This window comes from Brettanomyces nanus, chromosome 4, assembly GCF_011074865.1.
Source record: "Brettanomyces nanus chromosome 4, complete sequence".
Lineage (NCBI taxonomy): Eukaryota > Fungi > Ascomycota > Pichiomycetes > Pichiales > Pichiaceae > Brettanomyces > Brettanomyces nanus.
Window position 1 is genome coordinate 757,334 of NC_052377.1, and position 14,200 is coordinate 771,533.

At 41.4% G+C, this 14,200-nt stretch overlaps 9 protein-coding genes across 9 annotated transcripts; 5 read left to right on the plus strand and 4 right to left on the minus strand.

The window, feature by feature from the left end:
* Positions 1 to 245: 245 nt before the first annotated feature.
* RPL3 (60S ribosomal protein L3) lies at positions 246 to 1,415 on the minus strand (the record flags this gene model as incomplete). Its single annotated transcript, XM_038923828.1, has 1 exon — positions 246 to 1,415. The coding sequence occupies one exon, from the start codon at positions 1,413 to 1,415 to the stop codon at positions 246 to 248; it is 1,170 nt and encodes a 389-aa protein (XP_038779756.1).
* A 619-nt stretch (positions 1,416 to 2,034) lies between these two features.
* Positions 2,035 to 3,288, plus strand: CPA1 (Multifunctional pyrimidine synthesis protein CAD; the record flags this gene model as incomplete). Its single annotated transcript, XM_038923829.1, has 1 exon — positions 2,035 to 3,288. The coding sequence occupies one exon, from the start codon at positions 2,035 to 2,037 to the stop codon at positions 3,286 to 3,288; it is 1,254 nt and encodes a 417-aa protein (XP_038779757.1).
* A 276-nt stretch (positions 3,289 to 3,564) lies between these two features.
* FOA43_003579 (uncharacterized protein) lies at positions 3,565 to 4,506 on the plus strand (the record flags this gene model as incomplete). Its single annotated transcript, XM_038923830.1, has 1 exon — positions 3,565 to 4,506. One exon carries the CDS (start codon positions 3,565 to 3,567, stop codon positions 4,504 to 4,506), a length of 942 nt encoding a protein of 313 aa, XP_038779758.1.
* Positions 4,507 to 4,608: 102 nt separating this feature from the next.
* On the plus strand, positions 4,609 to 5,817 carry FOA43_003580 (uncharacterized protein; the record flags this gene model as incomplete). The annotated part of the gene is made up of 1 exon (XM_038923831.1): positions 4,609 to 5,817. The coding sequence occupies one exon, from the start codon at positions 4,609 to 4,611 to the stop codon at positions 5,815 to 5,817; it is 1,209 nt and encodes a 402-aa protein (XP_038779759.1).
* A 54-nt stretch (positions 5,818 to 5,871) lies between these two features.
* FOA43_003581 (uncharacterized protein) lies at positions 5,872 to 6,948 on the minus strand (the record flags this gene model as incomplete). Its single annotated transcript, XM_038923832.1, has 1 exon — positions 5,872 to 6,948. One exon carries the CDS (start codon positions 6,946 to 6,948, stop codon positions 5,872 to 5,874), a length of 1,077 nt encoding a protein of 358 aa, XP_038779760.1.
* Positions 6,949 to 7,906: 958 nt separating this feature from the next.
* FOA43_003582 (uncharacterized protein) lies at positions 7,907 to 9,268 on the plus strand (the record flags this gene model as incomplete). The annotated part of the gene is made up of 1 exon (XM_038923833.1): positions 7,907 to 9,268. The coding sequence occupies one exon, from the start codon at positions 7,907 to 7,909 to the stop codon at positions 9,266 to 9,268; it is 1,362 nt and encodes a 453-aa protein (XP_038779761.1).
* A 67-nt stretch (positions 9,269 to 9,335) lies between these two features.
* On the minus strand, positions 9,336 to 10,613 carry FOA43_003583 (uncharacterized protein; the record flags this gene model as incomplete). Its single annotated transcript, XM_038923834.1, has 1 exon — positions 9,336 to 10,613. One exon carries the CDS (start codon positions 10,611 to 10,613, stop codon positions 9,336 to 9,338), a length of 1,278 nt encoding a protein of 425 aa, XP_038779762.1.
* Positions 10,614 to 10,857: 244 nt separating this feature from the next.
* On the plus strand, positions 10,858 to 11,248 carry TOA2 (Transcription initiation factor IIA small chain (TFIIA 13.5 kDa subunit); the record flags this gene model as incomplete). Its single annotated transcript, XM_038923835.1, has 2 exons — positions 10,858 to 10,898; positions 10,954 to 11,248. The coding sequence occupies 2 exons, from the start codon at positions 10,858 to 10,860 to the stop codon at positions 11,246 to 11,248; spliced, it is 336 nt and encodes a 111-aa protein (XP_038779763.1).
* A 73-nt stretch (positions 11,249 to 11,321) lies between these two features.
* Positions 11,322 to 13,985, minus strand: FOA43_003585 (uncharacterized protein; the record flags this gene model as incomplete). The annotated part of the gene is made up of 1 exon (XM_038923836.1): positions 11,322 to 13,985. One exon carries the CDS (start codon positions 13,983 to 13,985, stop codon positions 11,322 to 11,324), a length of 2,664 nt encoding a protein of 887 aa, XP_038779764.1.
* Positions 13,986 to 14,200: the final 215 nt, after the last annotated feature.

The window sequence follows — 14,200 nt, forward strand, 5'->3', positions numbered from 1 at the left end:
ACTAGGGGGTACACGACTAAAACCCTATAAAAACCCTACCTGGCACCTAATAAGAGAATAAAGCAGAAGTCTAAGCGGGCTTACCTAACAAGTTGGCAGACTTAAATGGATTACAAAACCTTTGCAAACAAAAACTATATGTATTATGTAGAGACTATCCAAACTTATAGAGTGAAGATAATTTTACTCCAAAAAGCACATCAATCACATCAGCAAAAAAAAAGAGGACTGAAAATTGGCTAAAATCAGTTCTGGTAATCCTTTTTCAAGGTACCCAAGAAAGCGTGCTTTTCGGCAGCAGTCTGGAATCTACCATTACCAAAGTTAGAAGAAGTATCAATCCACTTCAAGGAAACCTTCTCCAAAGCCTTTCTGTTGGTTGGGTGGTGTAAGGACTTTCTCAAAGTAATAACTCTCTTAACAGGACCGGGAATACAACCTTTCAACATGACGAAATCGTTGTTAACGTTACCATATCTAACGAAACCGCCCAATGGGTTGATTGTCTTCTTGGTTCTATCAAAATCGGTAGCACCAGAAGTCTCATCGCCAGCCTTACCAAGTCTGTAGATCTTATGGTTGACGGAGGTTCTGCGATGGTAACCGTTTTGACCAGCTCTGGCAACGGACCAACCAACATGGGATGGATGCCAAGCACCAATACAAGCAACCTTTCTGGTACCTCTATGGGTTTTTCTTGGCAACTTGGTGGTACCCCATCTGTGAGTAACACCTTCATAACCGTGACCTCTGGTGACAGCGATAACATCAATAGTCTCGTTCTGCTCAAAGACACTCTCGACGGGAACAGTCTTCTCAAATTGTTCCTTGGCCCAGTCAACCTTATCAGAAACAGAACCACCGTTAAGCTGAATTTCAGCTAAGTGAGCCTTCTTCATGGACAATGGAGTCTTTCTGACCTGGGTATGAACCAAAACTCTGACAACGGCACAGTACTTCTTAATTCTAGCAAACTCAGTCTCAATGTCAGCGGAACCGTTGGCATACTTCTCAGAATACTTTGAGAAAGCTCTCTTCTTAGATTTGTACCAGTTCTTGTAGAATCTTCTCTTGACCTCTTCGGACAAGTGCTCGGCCCACACAGTGGTCAAGGATCTCAAACCTCTTGGAGTCTCAACGTAACCAACAACACCAACAACAACCAGCTCTGGTGTGTCAATAACGGTAGCAGCCTCAACGACTTCTCTTTTGTGAACTCTCGAACCTGGTCTGTCCAAGTCTCTAACAATGGTAGTCATACCAGCTTTGTAGCCCAGGAAGGCAGTCAAAGCAACTGGCTTAGTACTATCATCCTTAGGGAAGGACTTAATGTGACCTCTCTGATATGCGGCTCTCTTCCTTGGAAGGAAACCTAGGGAACCATGTCTTGGCTCTTCGAACTTTCTGTGAGACATATTGAGATATACTTGATTAATAAAACTGAGTAAATATGGACAGAAGAAAAAAGAGATGTAAATTATTGAACTAAAAACGTTTACTCAAAGCTCCCCTTAAATTTTTCACTTCGACGAAGTGAAAAATTTTTCTTCACAAGGAAAAACTTTTTGTGTCTTGAATCGCATCCTCGCTCCTCGCTTCGGGAAAGATAATTTCCGGGTAACATATATCTTCTTACGTAATCGCAGAGTCGAGCGCTGTAGGGTTTCGCGACAACTTCGTCATGGCCGTTGCATGGAATTCAGAATGAGATAATAGCGATGTTATTAACCGCCTACTGAGAATTACCTGTTTTGGCAACGCGCTTCGTATGACAAGTTTAATGGAGTACCAAGAAAATTTTTCAATGACTCAAATCGCCGTTCAACTGTAGAATAAATACCCGGACTTATTTCGATTCAACACTGCAGTACCAAATGCTTCTTTTGCTTATTTCTATCTTTCTTTCTCCCCCTTGTACTTCAACTAGGATCTTAATAATTGCTGGATAGCGGACAGACTATCTATCATATGAATACAACTTCAGACGATTACATCTCAGATCACATTTGGAAAAGCATAATATTATAAATCGGTATGTTTGCATTATTTTCAAAAGGTGTCAAGAAGCGTATCTCAAATGCTGTTAGATATTCTTCAACAAAAACTTTCGATAGAGCCACCATGACCATTAGAGATGGCCCAGTTTTCAGTGGGTTTTCCTTCGGTGCGGATAAAAATGTCAGTGGAGAGGCCGTGTTCACTACATCCTTAGTTGGATATCCAGAATCTATGACCGACCCTTCATATAAGGGTCAAATCTTATGTTTTACTCAACCTTTGATTGGTAACTACGGTGTTCCATCTTCTAGTGTGAAGGACAAATATAACCTGCTCAAATTTTTTGAATCTCCTCACATCCAATGCATTGGTATTGTGGTTAGCGATGTTGCCATGCAGTATTCTCATTGGACTGCCGTTGAGAGCTTAAGTCAATGGTGTAAAAGAGAAGGTGTCGCTGCTATCACTGGCGTGGATACCAGAGCCCTGGTCACCTATTTGAGAGAACAAGGTTCCAGCTTGGGAAGGATAAGTATCGGTGAGACATACGATGCCGATGAAGATGCTGCTTTTGATGATCCTAGCGCCATAAACTTGGTGCATAAAGTCAGTACCAAGGCACCTTTCCATATTGAGGCTCCAAATGCAAAATACCATATTTTGGTGATTGATTGTGGCGTCAAGGAAAACATCATGAGAAACTTGGTCTCCAGAGGTGCCTCTATAACGGTTGTTCCTTACAACTATCCCGTTCAGAAAATTGCTCCGAAGTTTGACGGTCTTTTTATCACAAACGGTCCTGGTGACCCAACGCACTGCTCTGTCACTATTCACAACTTGAGGCAGACAATGGATGAGAACAAAGATTTGCCAATTATGGGTATTTGTCTTGGTCATCAGTTATTAGCTTTGTCCAGCGGTGCTAAGACAATCAAGCTAAAATACGGCAACCGGGCTCACAATATTCCAACCTTGGATCTCACTACGGGTCAATGTCACATCACTTCTCAGAATCATGGTTATGCTGTTGATGCCAGTACTCTGTCTTCGGACTTCAAGCAGTACTTTATCAACTTGAATGATCTCTCCAATGAGGGTATGATTCACAAGACTAGACCTATATTTTCCACCCAGTTTCATCCTGAAGCTAAAGGTGGTCCTCATGATACTACGTTTTTGTTTGACAATTTCTTCGATTCTGTTGCAAACCATAGGAGCACCAATAACCACCACATCAGTGCTGGAGATCTTCTAGCCGACTTGCTTCCAAATGAGAGAGTTTTACAGTAGAAAACATAGAGCATGTGCTGCATCTAAACCTAAAGTTACTATTAAATAAAAAATTTCGAAATAAAACAAGTGCCGGGTGAAATCCTTTATCCCTAACTATTAAATACCTACCCTGCATTGTAAGACGAGGTCAATTTTTTTTCTTTCTCTTTTCTTCAAAGGGTTTCATCTCGCTGTGATAATAAAAGGAAGTCCGAATAATTTACCCTCGCGTTCGTTTCTTCCTGTACATATATCTGTCTGTGTTCATTTCTGCACTAAGAGTATCCGGTAATCATGAGGGTTCTCTTAACTAATGATGATGGTGGCCCGAACGACTTAGCTAGTCCTTATGTTAAGTACTTGGTAGAGGCCATTGAAAAGCACACCGACTGGGAACTCACAATCTGCATTCCTTCTTCTCAGAAATCTTGGATTGGTAAAGCCCATTTTGCTGGTAAAGATGTCACCGTGAAATATATATACTCCAGCATTGAGAATCCCCAGGACAATTCATATCATGGACCATTTGGTTACCCTCAGAAAAGACTTCGAGAAGATGTCACGCTGAAAGAGTGGTGCCTTGTTGACGATGGTACTCCGGCAACTTGTGCCGACATAGGTATCAATCACATTTGCGGCCATGAAAACGTTGACCTTGTCATAAGTGGGCCTAATGTCGGTCGAAATTCTACTTCCTTGTACGCGTTATCTAGTGGAACTATTGGAGGTGCTATGGAAGGCTGCTCGCATGGAAAGAAAGCCGTTGCCGTATCCTATGCCTACGAAAAAAGGTTTGATACTGACCCCACCATTCTAAGACAGGCAGCACTACTTTCCGTCAAGATCATTGAGAATTTATATCAGCAGTGGAGAGAGGGTATCGATTTGTACTCGATTAACATCCCATTGGTGCCCGACCTTAGATTTGGTACAACAAAAATCTACAAAGTGCCTATGCTCAAAAATAGATGGGGGAAATCCTTATTTAAAGCTTCTGAAAATGTTGTTGAAGAAAGCGCCGACGTTAGACATTCAGATATTGTTGATCAGTCCGTTAGTGCTGGCCAACTGTTCAAGTGGAACCCTGATTTTGCTCAGGTGCATAGAGACGTTGCCGGTAGTGAGCAAATATCAGATGGTAAGGTGATATCTGAAGGGGCTGTTAGTGTCACTGCTATAAAGGCTATATATGAACAGGTGGACTCCTTCAACCACGGAGAAATGATTCTCGAGTAAGTGTGTTTTAGGTTACTTCCTCCTTCTTTTTAATACTAGGTTTCTTGCATTACCCATTACTAACACTTTGCCTTTGACAGCCTCGATTCCGAATTGCACAATATGAATTTGAAAGAAGATCCAAGAATCGTTATTACCTATCCTCAAAGTGATTATATCGTGAGTCCTTTGAAGGCTGCAATCTCCAAGTATCTACCTTCATCGTCTATTTCTGATGATTTGAAGACAGTTCCGAAGGGTGTTAAATTGTTACATTATGGTGAATATGAAGATTTGGATCACGAGCGCCTCTTTCAGGATAAATTTTACCTGGCCAACTCCTATACCTATAGAAAGGGTCTCATTAGAAAACAGTATTTGGCAAATACTGTGGCCTATTACGTTGCCAAACACCCAGATTCCTCTCTTAAAAATGCATATCCCGAGACATTCCAATTGGAATGTGCATATGCAGAGTTTCTTGATGATGCCTTGGATGAAGCTTATGAACTAAGATGTGATTTGATAGAAAATGAGAAGGATCTGGAAAAAACGTATATTTTGAAGCCAAGTATGAGTGATAAAGGTCAAGGAATTCGTCTTTTCAAGACCATTGACCAATTACAAACTATTTTCAACTCATTTGATGAAGCTGATGATGAGGCTGATAATAAAGAAGGTGACGATGAAAGTTCTGAAAATGGTATAATCCTTTCCCAAATGAGAAATTTCGTTGTTCAGGAATATATTGCCAATCCTCTTTTACTAAAAGAATACGATAATCGAAAGTTCCATATCAGAACATACGTTCTATGTGTCGGCTGCCTCGAAGTGTACGTCTATCAGCGAATGTTGATGCTCTTCAGTGAATCGTGCTACGTGATTCCTGGAAAAGCAGGTGGTATTATTAATATGACTGGCCACTTGACTAACACTTGTCTTCAAGAGGATACGAATAAAACTGTCGTTGTTGAGCTAGACAAGTCTGTACTTTCTCCAGAGCTGAAGAATGGCATCTTGAGTCAAATTAATGTAACTGTTGCTGAGTTATTCAAAGCATCCATGAGTTTCGATAGAATCAACTTTCAGCCTCTTCCAAATGCCTTTGAAATATATGGACTTGATTTCCTTGTCGATGTTGAGGAAAGAGTTGAGCTCCTTGAAGTAAACGCCTATCCAGACTTCAAACAGACCGGTCAAGACTTGAAAGAAGTAATATATGAGTTGTTCGATGGAATTGTTGCTAAAGGAGTGGTTCCTTTCTTTGAAGGCACTGAAAAAGATGCTGAAAACATGCTCAAGGTGTTAGACACCAATAATAGTGGATATTAGTAGTTAATGGATTGAAAATTTAGATAAGACATATAGATGTAATTTACTATACGATTACTGTTCGCGCCTGGCATCCTCGCCCATCTCCTTGCACCATCCATAGATGGAATCTTTCAGCCTCTCAGCCTTGATGAATCCCATCCTTATGGAACATAGCGATCTGATGAACTCTTCGTTTCTTTGTAGAGCTATCTGTACAAGCTGTCTTGTCTCTTCCGCATTCTCTGTCTTATGCACACCAAAATTGAAATCTCTCCTATACTGGGGGAGCTTGAAAAACGGGTCCTTTATGAGTTTATTAGAGGCCTCGTTAGATACCATGTGTAGACTTCCATTCGGCTGCTGGTTTGTTATGTCATCATCGTCCTGTATAGTATCTTCGTCTTTACCAGCCTCTCCATTCTTCAACGCCGACTCATCATGAGATACGTTATCATGCTCATCGGCATTGTTCATCTCCTCTCCCAGGTCCAAGTGGTGGTCGTAGTTCGGAAGTTTCAACAGGTCTGCGTAAATGTTGGAAGAATCATCACCCAAAAACACTGCCAGCAGCTGACTAAGCTGGTTCACATTATCCTGCTCCTTCTCTATTATGTGAATTGTCTCTTCGGCTAACGCAGACAAATGCTGCGATTTGTAAATGGTGCTTATGGACTTCCTGTTAACAACGTCCGAAGGACTCGTTATCGGCCCCAAGATATCAGCGAGGTCAATGGATTCTAACACCTTCCGTGCATCAGCACCATAATAATCATTATCCTCATCATCTGATACAGAACCATATTCTTCATCAAGTTCCATCTTCACCAATTCATCTAATGACATCCTCTTATCTTGAAGTACTAGCTTTGTAGTATGCTTTCCAGTGGTTTGATCCACAGAGTTCATCGTAACCAATTTAAAGTTATCTCTTGAAGAATTAAGCTTTCCGCAGTCAACGGTATCCGAGTTGTACAAGAACTTATTACCACGGTTTGATCCTCCACTAGAAAACTCCTCATCCTCTTGCTCAAGCAACGGGGCCTCATTAAACTCTGGGCCATCTTTCTTTCGGCTTTCGACACTATGCCGAAAACGAAGAATATCTCCTTTCAATGACCTCAATGTAGCTGTGCTATTCTTTGTAGACATTATAAACTAATGGTTGTGCAATGAAGAGAAAACATGAGAAGAGAGAGGATTACATCTACACAATCTCAGCTGTTGTGTAGAGATGCATCAAAGCATTGGTGTACGGATGTATAACATGATTGATGTACGGATGTATAACATGACGGGATTCTGAAAGGACAGTAATGGTAAGTAATCTCAGTAGGCTATCTCAATTAGAATTCAAACTAAGAAGTCTTTTGCATGGGATCTATTGTCAGTGAGATCTTTTCAAGACTCTTTTGGGTCTCTCTGGTTTGTAGTTGCTGAGAAAAACTAGGTTGTCTCTCTCGCTGCGACAGGGTTTATGTTGTGTAAAATAGGATTGCGGGAAGAATACATGGAAGCGGAAGTGATTAAACCTTAAATAGAATGGCCAAAATTGTTGATTGGCTAATTTAGTCTTCTCTTCATAAAGCAGATCCATTAAAGTTAGAAGTGTATAAACGGTTTGAAGCAAAACTGATCCGAGATTACACCCTCCACTGCTGAAGATCTCGTATTCATCTAGTACAAGGCTTTCGAAGAGAGAAACATTTATTTTAGTCTTGTTTGACTGCATTGAAACAATCCAGATGTCCGTTGTTAAACAATATATATTTGAAAGTTTGCAGTGTTTTTTTCGGCTGATATCAAGGATTATTATGAATTCTTGTGAGATACAGCATTGAGGATAAATATTCCTCCATCGTGGATATCAAAACCTATTTTAGAAGGTTATCCATGCGGAGCTATACTTAGTTTTGAAGCCGTGAATTTTACTATTTGTATCTTCCAATCCTTTAGGTCTCACCTTTGTTCTTCCTTTAACGGCGACAAAAAAATCCTTTCGAGAATTCGTACTAAACTAGTAAAATCGATATACAAGGAATTCAATGCCCCGGACTTCACCGAAATGGATGAATATTCCTTCTTCTATATTATTTTGAGGTTGTAAGTTATGACTACTGTACCACCTCTATATTACAATAATGACCCACATTCATTTGGATTCGCCACTGCAAGATCCAGATGGCCTTCTATTCTAGATTCCGTCATCAAAGATGTCGAGGCAACAATGGTGGATTCCAATAGCCGAACTGAGGTTTCCCAGGGCAAAGAGATTGTACAGGATATCACGAGGCTTAAAGAGGCTATCATGAAGAATGGTGAGATTGGTTCATTCGCTAAGCCGGATATTCCCGGATTACAGTCTTACGATGACACTTTAGAGACCTTAGGTGCGATTACATGGTTGACTGGTCCTTGGCTATTCTGCGAGTGCTATCTTTACCGTAGAATCGATGCATATTTCAAGTCCCGCTCTGAGTGGGTTGAATTCGACCCATTCGAGTCCAAGAAGGAGACTGCCTTCCGTTCCAGTGGTCCCGGTATCATCGAACTTTGCCTAAGATACAAGAAAATGAGTCTATCGCTTGCAAAACAACAAAACGAAGGATCCATCACCATCGACCGATTACGTGTAATTTTTGAGGAATTGATTGACGTGTCTCTCTGGGGAAATGCAATAGATCTCTCCCTTTTGGCAAATGCCACTTTAGAGGATCTTCAATCGCGCCAGGGTGCAGAGGCTATAGCCAAAGCTTCTAAGAATGTACTTTGCAATGACTTACCGCTAGCATGGAATCGACTATTGTCCGTTCCTATTGAGAAAAGGCGCGTTGATTTTGTTCTTGACAACGCTGGATTCGAGCTTTTCACAGATATTGTGCTCTCTTTATTCCTTCTTGACTCTAAATTAACTAAGAAGGTCGTATTCCATTGTAAAACTAGGCCTTGGATGGTTAGTGACACTATGATCAAGGATTACGATGTCTTTTTCCACGAGATTCTTCATGCATTTTCTGGCTCTAATGATGAAAGAAAGTATCTAGTGGATAGATTGCACGATTATAAAGCTTCGGGTAAATTCCAATTGGTTGATTCCGAGTTTTGGACCGTTGATTTAGACTACTGGCATCTCAGTCCGGAGGAAACTAAATACGGAGGGGCAGATCTTTGCAACCATTTTCAGGACTCTGCATTGGTAATTGTTAAAGGTGACTTGAATTACAGAAAGTTGACGGGAGATAGAAAATGGCCACGTGATGTTCCATTTACAACCGCTATCGGAAAATTGGCCCATTCTGGTATACATATTTTGGCACTAAGGACTTGTAAGGCTGATGTATGTGCCGGCTTACCTGTGGGTAAAGATGAAGAGTTATGTGATTATTGGCGGAGCCAGGGCAACAAGTACGGTGAGCTATGGTGCTCATCTGGCAAATGGGCAGTTATTTCGTATTCAAGTGGCGAAAATTAGTTGAAATTTTAATATACATTTACCTGAGCAGTATGGGTAAAGATTGGATGAGCGTAGACTATGTAGATTATTTTCCACTGCCGCTTCCCCCAGACTTGACGTTCGTGGACTTTGCTGCATTTACAGGGAGAACGCCCATTCCAATGGGCATAGGCATCTGACCAGGCATCTGACCAGGCATCGGAAAAGGCATGAACGGCATACCCATTGGTGGTACCCCCATCAGGTTAGCATTACTCTGGGGTATTACCGGTAGTCCGGTAGGATTCAACCTTTGACGTTTAGTGGCGTCCTGCTCACTCTGTCCAAGCTCCGCTTTTCTTTTGGCGAGATATTCATCCACCTTTTTCTGTGTCTCCTTATCCTTCTGAAGGGAGTCCAAGTACACGTCCTCCTGACCACAGTTAGGACATTTAAAATCCGATTCTAAAAGAAGATCTTCAATAACATGCCTCGAATAGAGCTTCTGACAACACTTTGTCTTAACGGGATCGTTAAACAACTTATGAGTCTCGGGATCTTGTAATTCTGGATCATCAACATCGATTTCATCACCCTTGCCTGCAGCCTCATGCTTGGACTGCTGAATTTTCTGAAATCTTTCCCAGGCTCTCTTATCAGCGACGGCAACAACATATTTACCCTCCTCATTAACCATGTAGTTTTGAGTAGGATCATCGACCACACCAGCAGGAGTATCCAAAGCTTTTAGGTGGGACTTCGGAATACCTGTAGTTTTCTTCACTCTCACACCTTCCCAGTTTGGATCGTTATTCTTCGGACAGTTTCTAATATGATGCTTACCCTTGGCACCACATTTATAGCAGATATAGTACTCAGGAATGGTTTCATCCAATTTGGCATCGGGCCTCATTGTATCTACTCTCTGGGCTGTAGCCATAATCTCTTGCTGCTGATTCCATTGATCGTCCTGCTGATTAAACATCTGCTTGATCAAATCCTCCTCGGATTGTCTTCCGTCAGAGGTGGCCAAAGCAGATGCCGCCAACGGTAGCGTCGAAACACTAGAAGTTGTAGTAGGTCTTGTTAATCTCTGCCTTCCGGCTATATATCTTGAGACATTCCCCTTACCTTTCTTACCAGCAGAAGTCCGTCTCACCAATACCGTTGATGATCTTTGAATCACCCCGTTATCATCAGAATATTCTTTAGCCGGATCCTCAAAATGGTACAAGAGGATATCCGCATCAGTGGCACTTAGAAGCTTGTTGGCATATATAATCTCTCTCTTTAACTCGAACACCGTCAGACCTGTACCATCGAATCGAATAGTGGAGATCTGCTCCGGTTTCTGTGATCTGAATCTGTAATATATGACTGCCATTAACGTGAAGCTGTTATTTGCATATAGACTATAGCTAAGTAGATTGACTGACTTCCTTTCTTGCCCATCCTTGGCCCTTCTTGATTTTTTCCTCCGCCTGGCACTATTTTTTTTTTTCTGCACTGCAGAAAACCTATTTGAGAGGAATCAGAGAGCAGATGAAATTTGTTCGAGATTTTGATATTCTTTCTTGCTCAGCTTGTCTTCTTACCAGGTGGTGATCGGTTTGCTATACTTAATCAAGATGAATGGACCTTCATATTACGAATTCTATAGAAGAAGCACGTAAGTATGGGAACCTCTGACCGGATGTATCTTATCTCTTACTAACATAACCAAGTGTGGGCACTACATTGGCAGATGCTTTAGATACGCTTATCGTAGATCAGAGAATCCAGCCACAATTGGCTATGAAGATCTTGGCAAACTTTGATAGAGTCACCTCAGATAACCTTAGGGACATAGTGAAGTCCAAGCTAAGCTTTAAAGGTCATCTTCATACGTATCGTTTCTGTGATGATGTGTGGACTTTTGTGATCAAGGATGTCAACGTTAAGTTTGATGACAACGAAACGATAAATGTGGACAGGTTTAAGATTGTCGCATGCAATAGTAAGAAATCGGGGGAAAATTGAGCTAGAATCCATGCTTAGGTTAAATGGAAATTAATCATTCATTATATACTGGAATAAAGAACGTTACATTGGTCTAAATAGGTGATTTTGATGTCTCTGATGAGATAGATGTCGAAAGAGAAACATCTGAAGTCAGCGACTCAACCCGAAACTCGGAAACTGACGAAATTGTTGAGGAACCAAAACTTACCGAAGATGATTCTTTCACATTCATTGCAGTTTCACTAGTGCTCGTTCTAAGCTCAGATACAGAGTCAGTATGATCATCTAGTAAAGACGTTTCAAAAATTTCTGAAATCGAAGAGTCCGATCTTACAATAAATGATTCGGCTTCCACATCTACTTCCAAGAGATCGGAGGCGACAGGAACATCAATCGTCTCTGGATTTCCGGGCAAATCAGACTCCTTTCTAGGTTTATCTGTAGCGGAAATTGCTGGTTTCTCCAAAATCTTCGATGGATCAATTTGATCCCCTGAATGAGGTATCTCAAAAGATTCATCTAGTAACTCAGTGGTTTCAGTCTTCACCGATGAACCACTTTCACTATGTGTAACGGTGACATGCTCAACAATAGTAGAGGTTTCCGTGGCCGTTGCGATCTGAACTGATATCTGTGTGACAACACTGGTTTGAATCTCGATAACGGTCTCTTTAACAGTTTGCTTCACCGTATCTGTCACAGTTTTCTTACTAGAGAAGGACGTTGTTTCCTTCTCTATATGCTGAAGTTCGGGATCACTTACGGACATACTCTCCTCTGACGGTTGTAGAAGTTCATGAATAGAGTTAGAGGGAATCACAATATCAATATCAGGAGATACAGATAACTCAGGAACTGCAGGTGTTGGAGACAGTGAAGGGGACGGCAAAGAAATCTCCGAAGAAGAGACCAATGGGCTGGAAGAAGGAGAAGAAGTCACAATAACTGAAGCAGAAATATCAGCCACCGAAGAAGTAGCTAGGGGTCTGGAAGCAGTAGAAGCCAAAGAATCCAAATGGGAAACAATTTCCGGGACAGTCAAATGTTCAAGCGTGTCTTCACTGATTTCATTGTTGTCCGATGTTGTCGAAAGCACGGTGGATGTCAAGGGAGTTACTACAGCACTCTTTGATTTGGATAAGGCACTCAAAACAATGGTGGATTTAGCCAAAGAACGGGATGTACAAGAGCTGAGCAGCTGTTGGGTAAGTTTCAACTTCGATTCAACTTCAGAAACAGAAACGTCAGGTGCAGATCCAGAGTCAGAGTCAGATGTATATTGAGTTTCGGGTTTAGTTTCAATCTTGGAAGCCAACTCAAAGCTCGATTCTGTCTTGGAGTCGACACGAGACTCATAAATGTCCTTCCTCTCAACTTCTCTATCAACAAGGGAAACAGGGGTGTCTAAGGAAATCTCGATGGAAGAAGAAACTATACTGGTTATTGGAGTAACTGTAGTAACCGATGGCTCGCTAGAAAAACTAATAATATCCGACTTAACGGTTGCATCTTCGGGAAGGTAGGTGGTAGTAGAGGGGGGACCGCTTAGAAAAGTCTCACTTGATTCCATCGGTTGAATAGTGAAATAGGAAGAAGAGTCGGCAGGGCGACGAGATTCATAGAATTGAACAAGCTTCTCCTTGGCCAGGGCAATGTAACCATTCGCATAGAGATACTGTGAACAAATGGCAAGAAGCGCAATACAAACAATAGAGAGAAAGAACTCAAACAAAGATAAGAACAAAGATTTAGACTCAGCAAACTTTGGTGGAGTTACCAGCACGCTGACCGTGTTGGCTGCTGAAACACTAGCCAAATAATGACCATCGCTGCTGGATGTCACCTTAGTAATGGCAAAATTGTGCACCTGGTTGACTTTTCTAAGTAATTTGAAGTCCTTGAATCTGACAAGTAGTAAAGAACAGTCAGAACCAGACAATGAGATTAAGCCACTGTTCGAATTGACATCCATGGAAGTAACTCCCTTCAAATTCTTGCAGATAACAGATTCCTTAACAATTGCAGACTTAGCAATGGAAAATAGCGCCAAGGTTATTCCATTCTTTTGAGATCCTGCAAGAACAAGAATGTTGTTATCATAAAAGCCCACCTTTGACATCTGAAATTTGATATCAGTTTTGAATACGGATCTACCTGTTATAGTGGATATTGCCTCGAGATGGCTCGAAGTCAAATAGCACATCATTTTACCGTCAGGCGAAATACCAATGTCCTTAACATCGCCGGGGGTGACAATCTTGAACCTTTCCTCCAGATCTTCAGAAGTATCCACTATATAGACAGAAGATGGATTGTCACTCATAGATATGACACCCAGAGATCCGTCTCTGGAGAGACATGTGATCTTTTGGTAATGCTGCGGATTAGAACCAGGATGAATCTGGCAACTTTCCACGAACTTCAAATGGTCATTGACGAATTTAAACTTACGCAAGTGCTTATTCACACCTTTCTTAATCATCTCGGAATTCTCGTTGGCACCAAGAAGAATAACATTACTATTGACGTCCATAGACATGGGGCAGTCTTCCTGGTCATTAAGAACTAGCTCCCTGTATCTTTTGATTGGCTTTTTGGGGTGATCCGGCTGCACTAAGAGTGCGGTTATCTTATTCGGCACACCATTTTTACCTTCACCACCACCGCCAACAACAATAAGGGTCTTGTCACCCACAAACTTCGCACCGTAGACAGGATAACCAACATCTAAACTATATCCCTTTAATTTGGCCATTACCGGGTTTAAGGAAAACAAAATATATCAATGCTACTACGTCTTCAAAGTACACATCAGCTTGTTTGAAGTGCGAGTAGATCTGCGGATTTAGAAGAAGCGAATTGAAAAGAGTGGGCGACGTCTCACTCCCGACGATCGACTTCAATGTCTCGCTCTTCTGTTACAACGCGGACATTGAAGTCCGGCTATATAATCATTAACTATGCTAATTA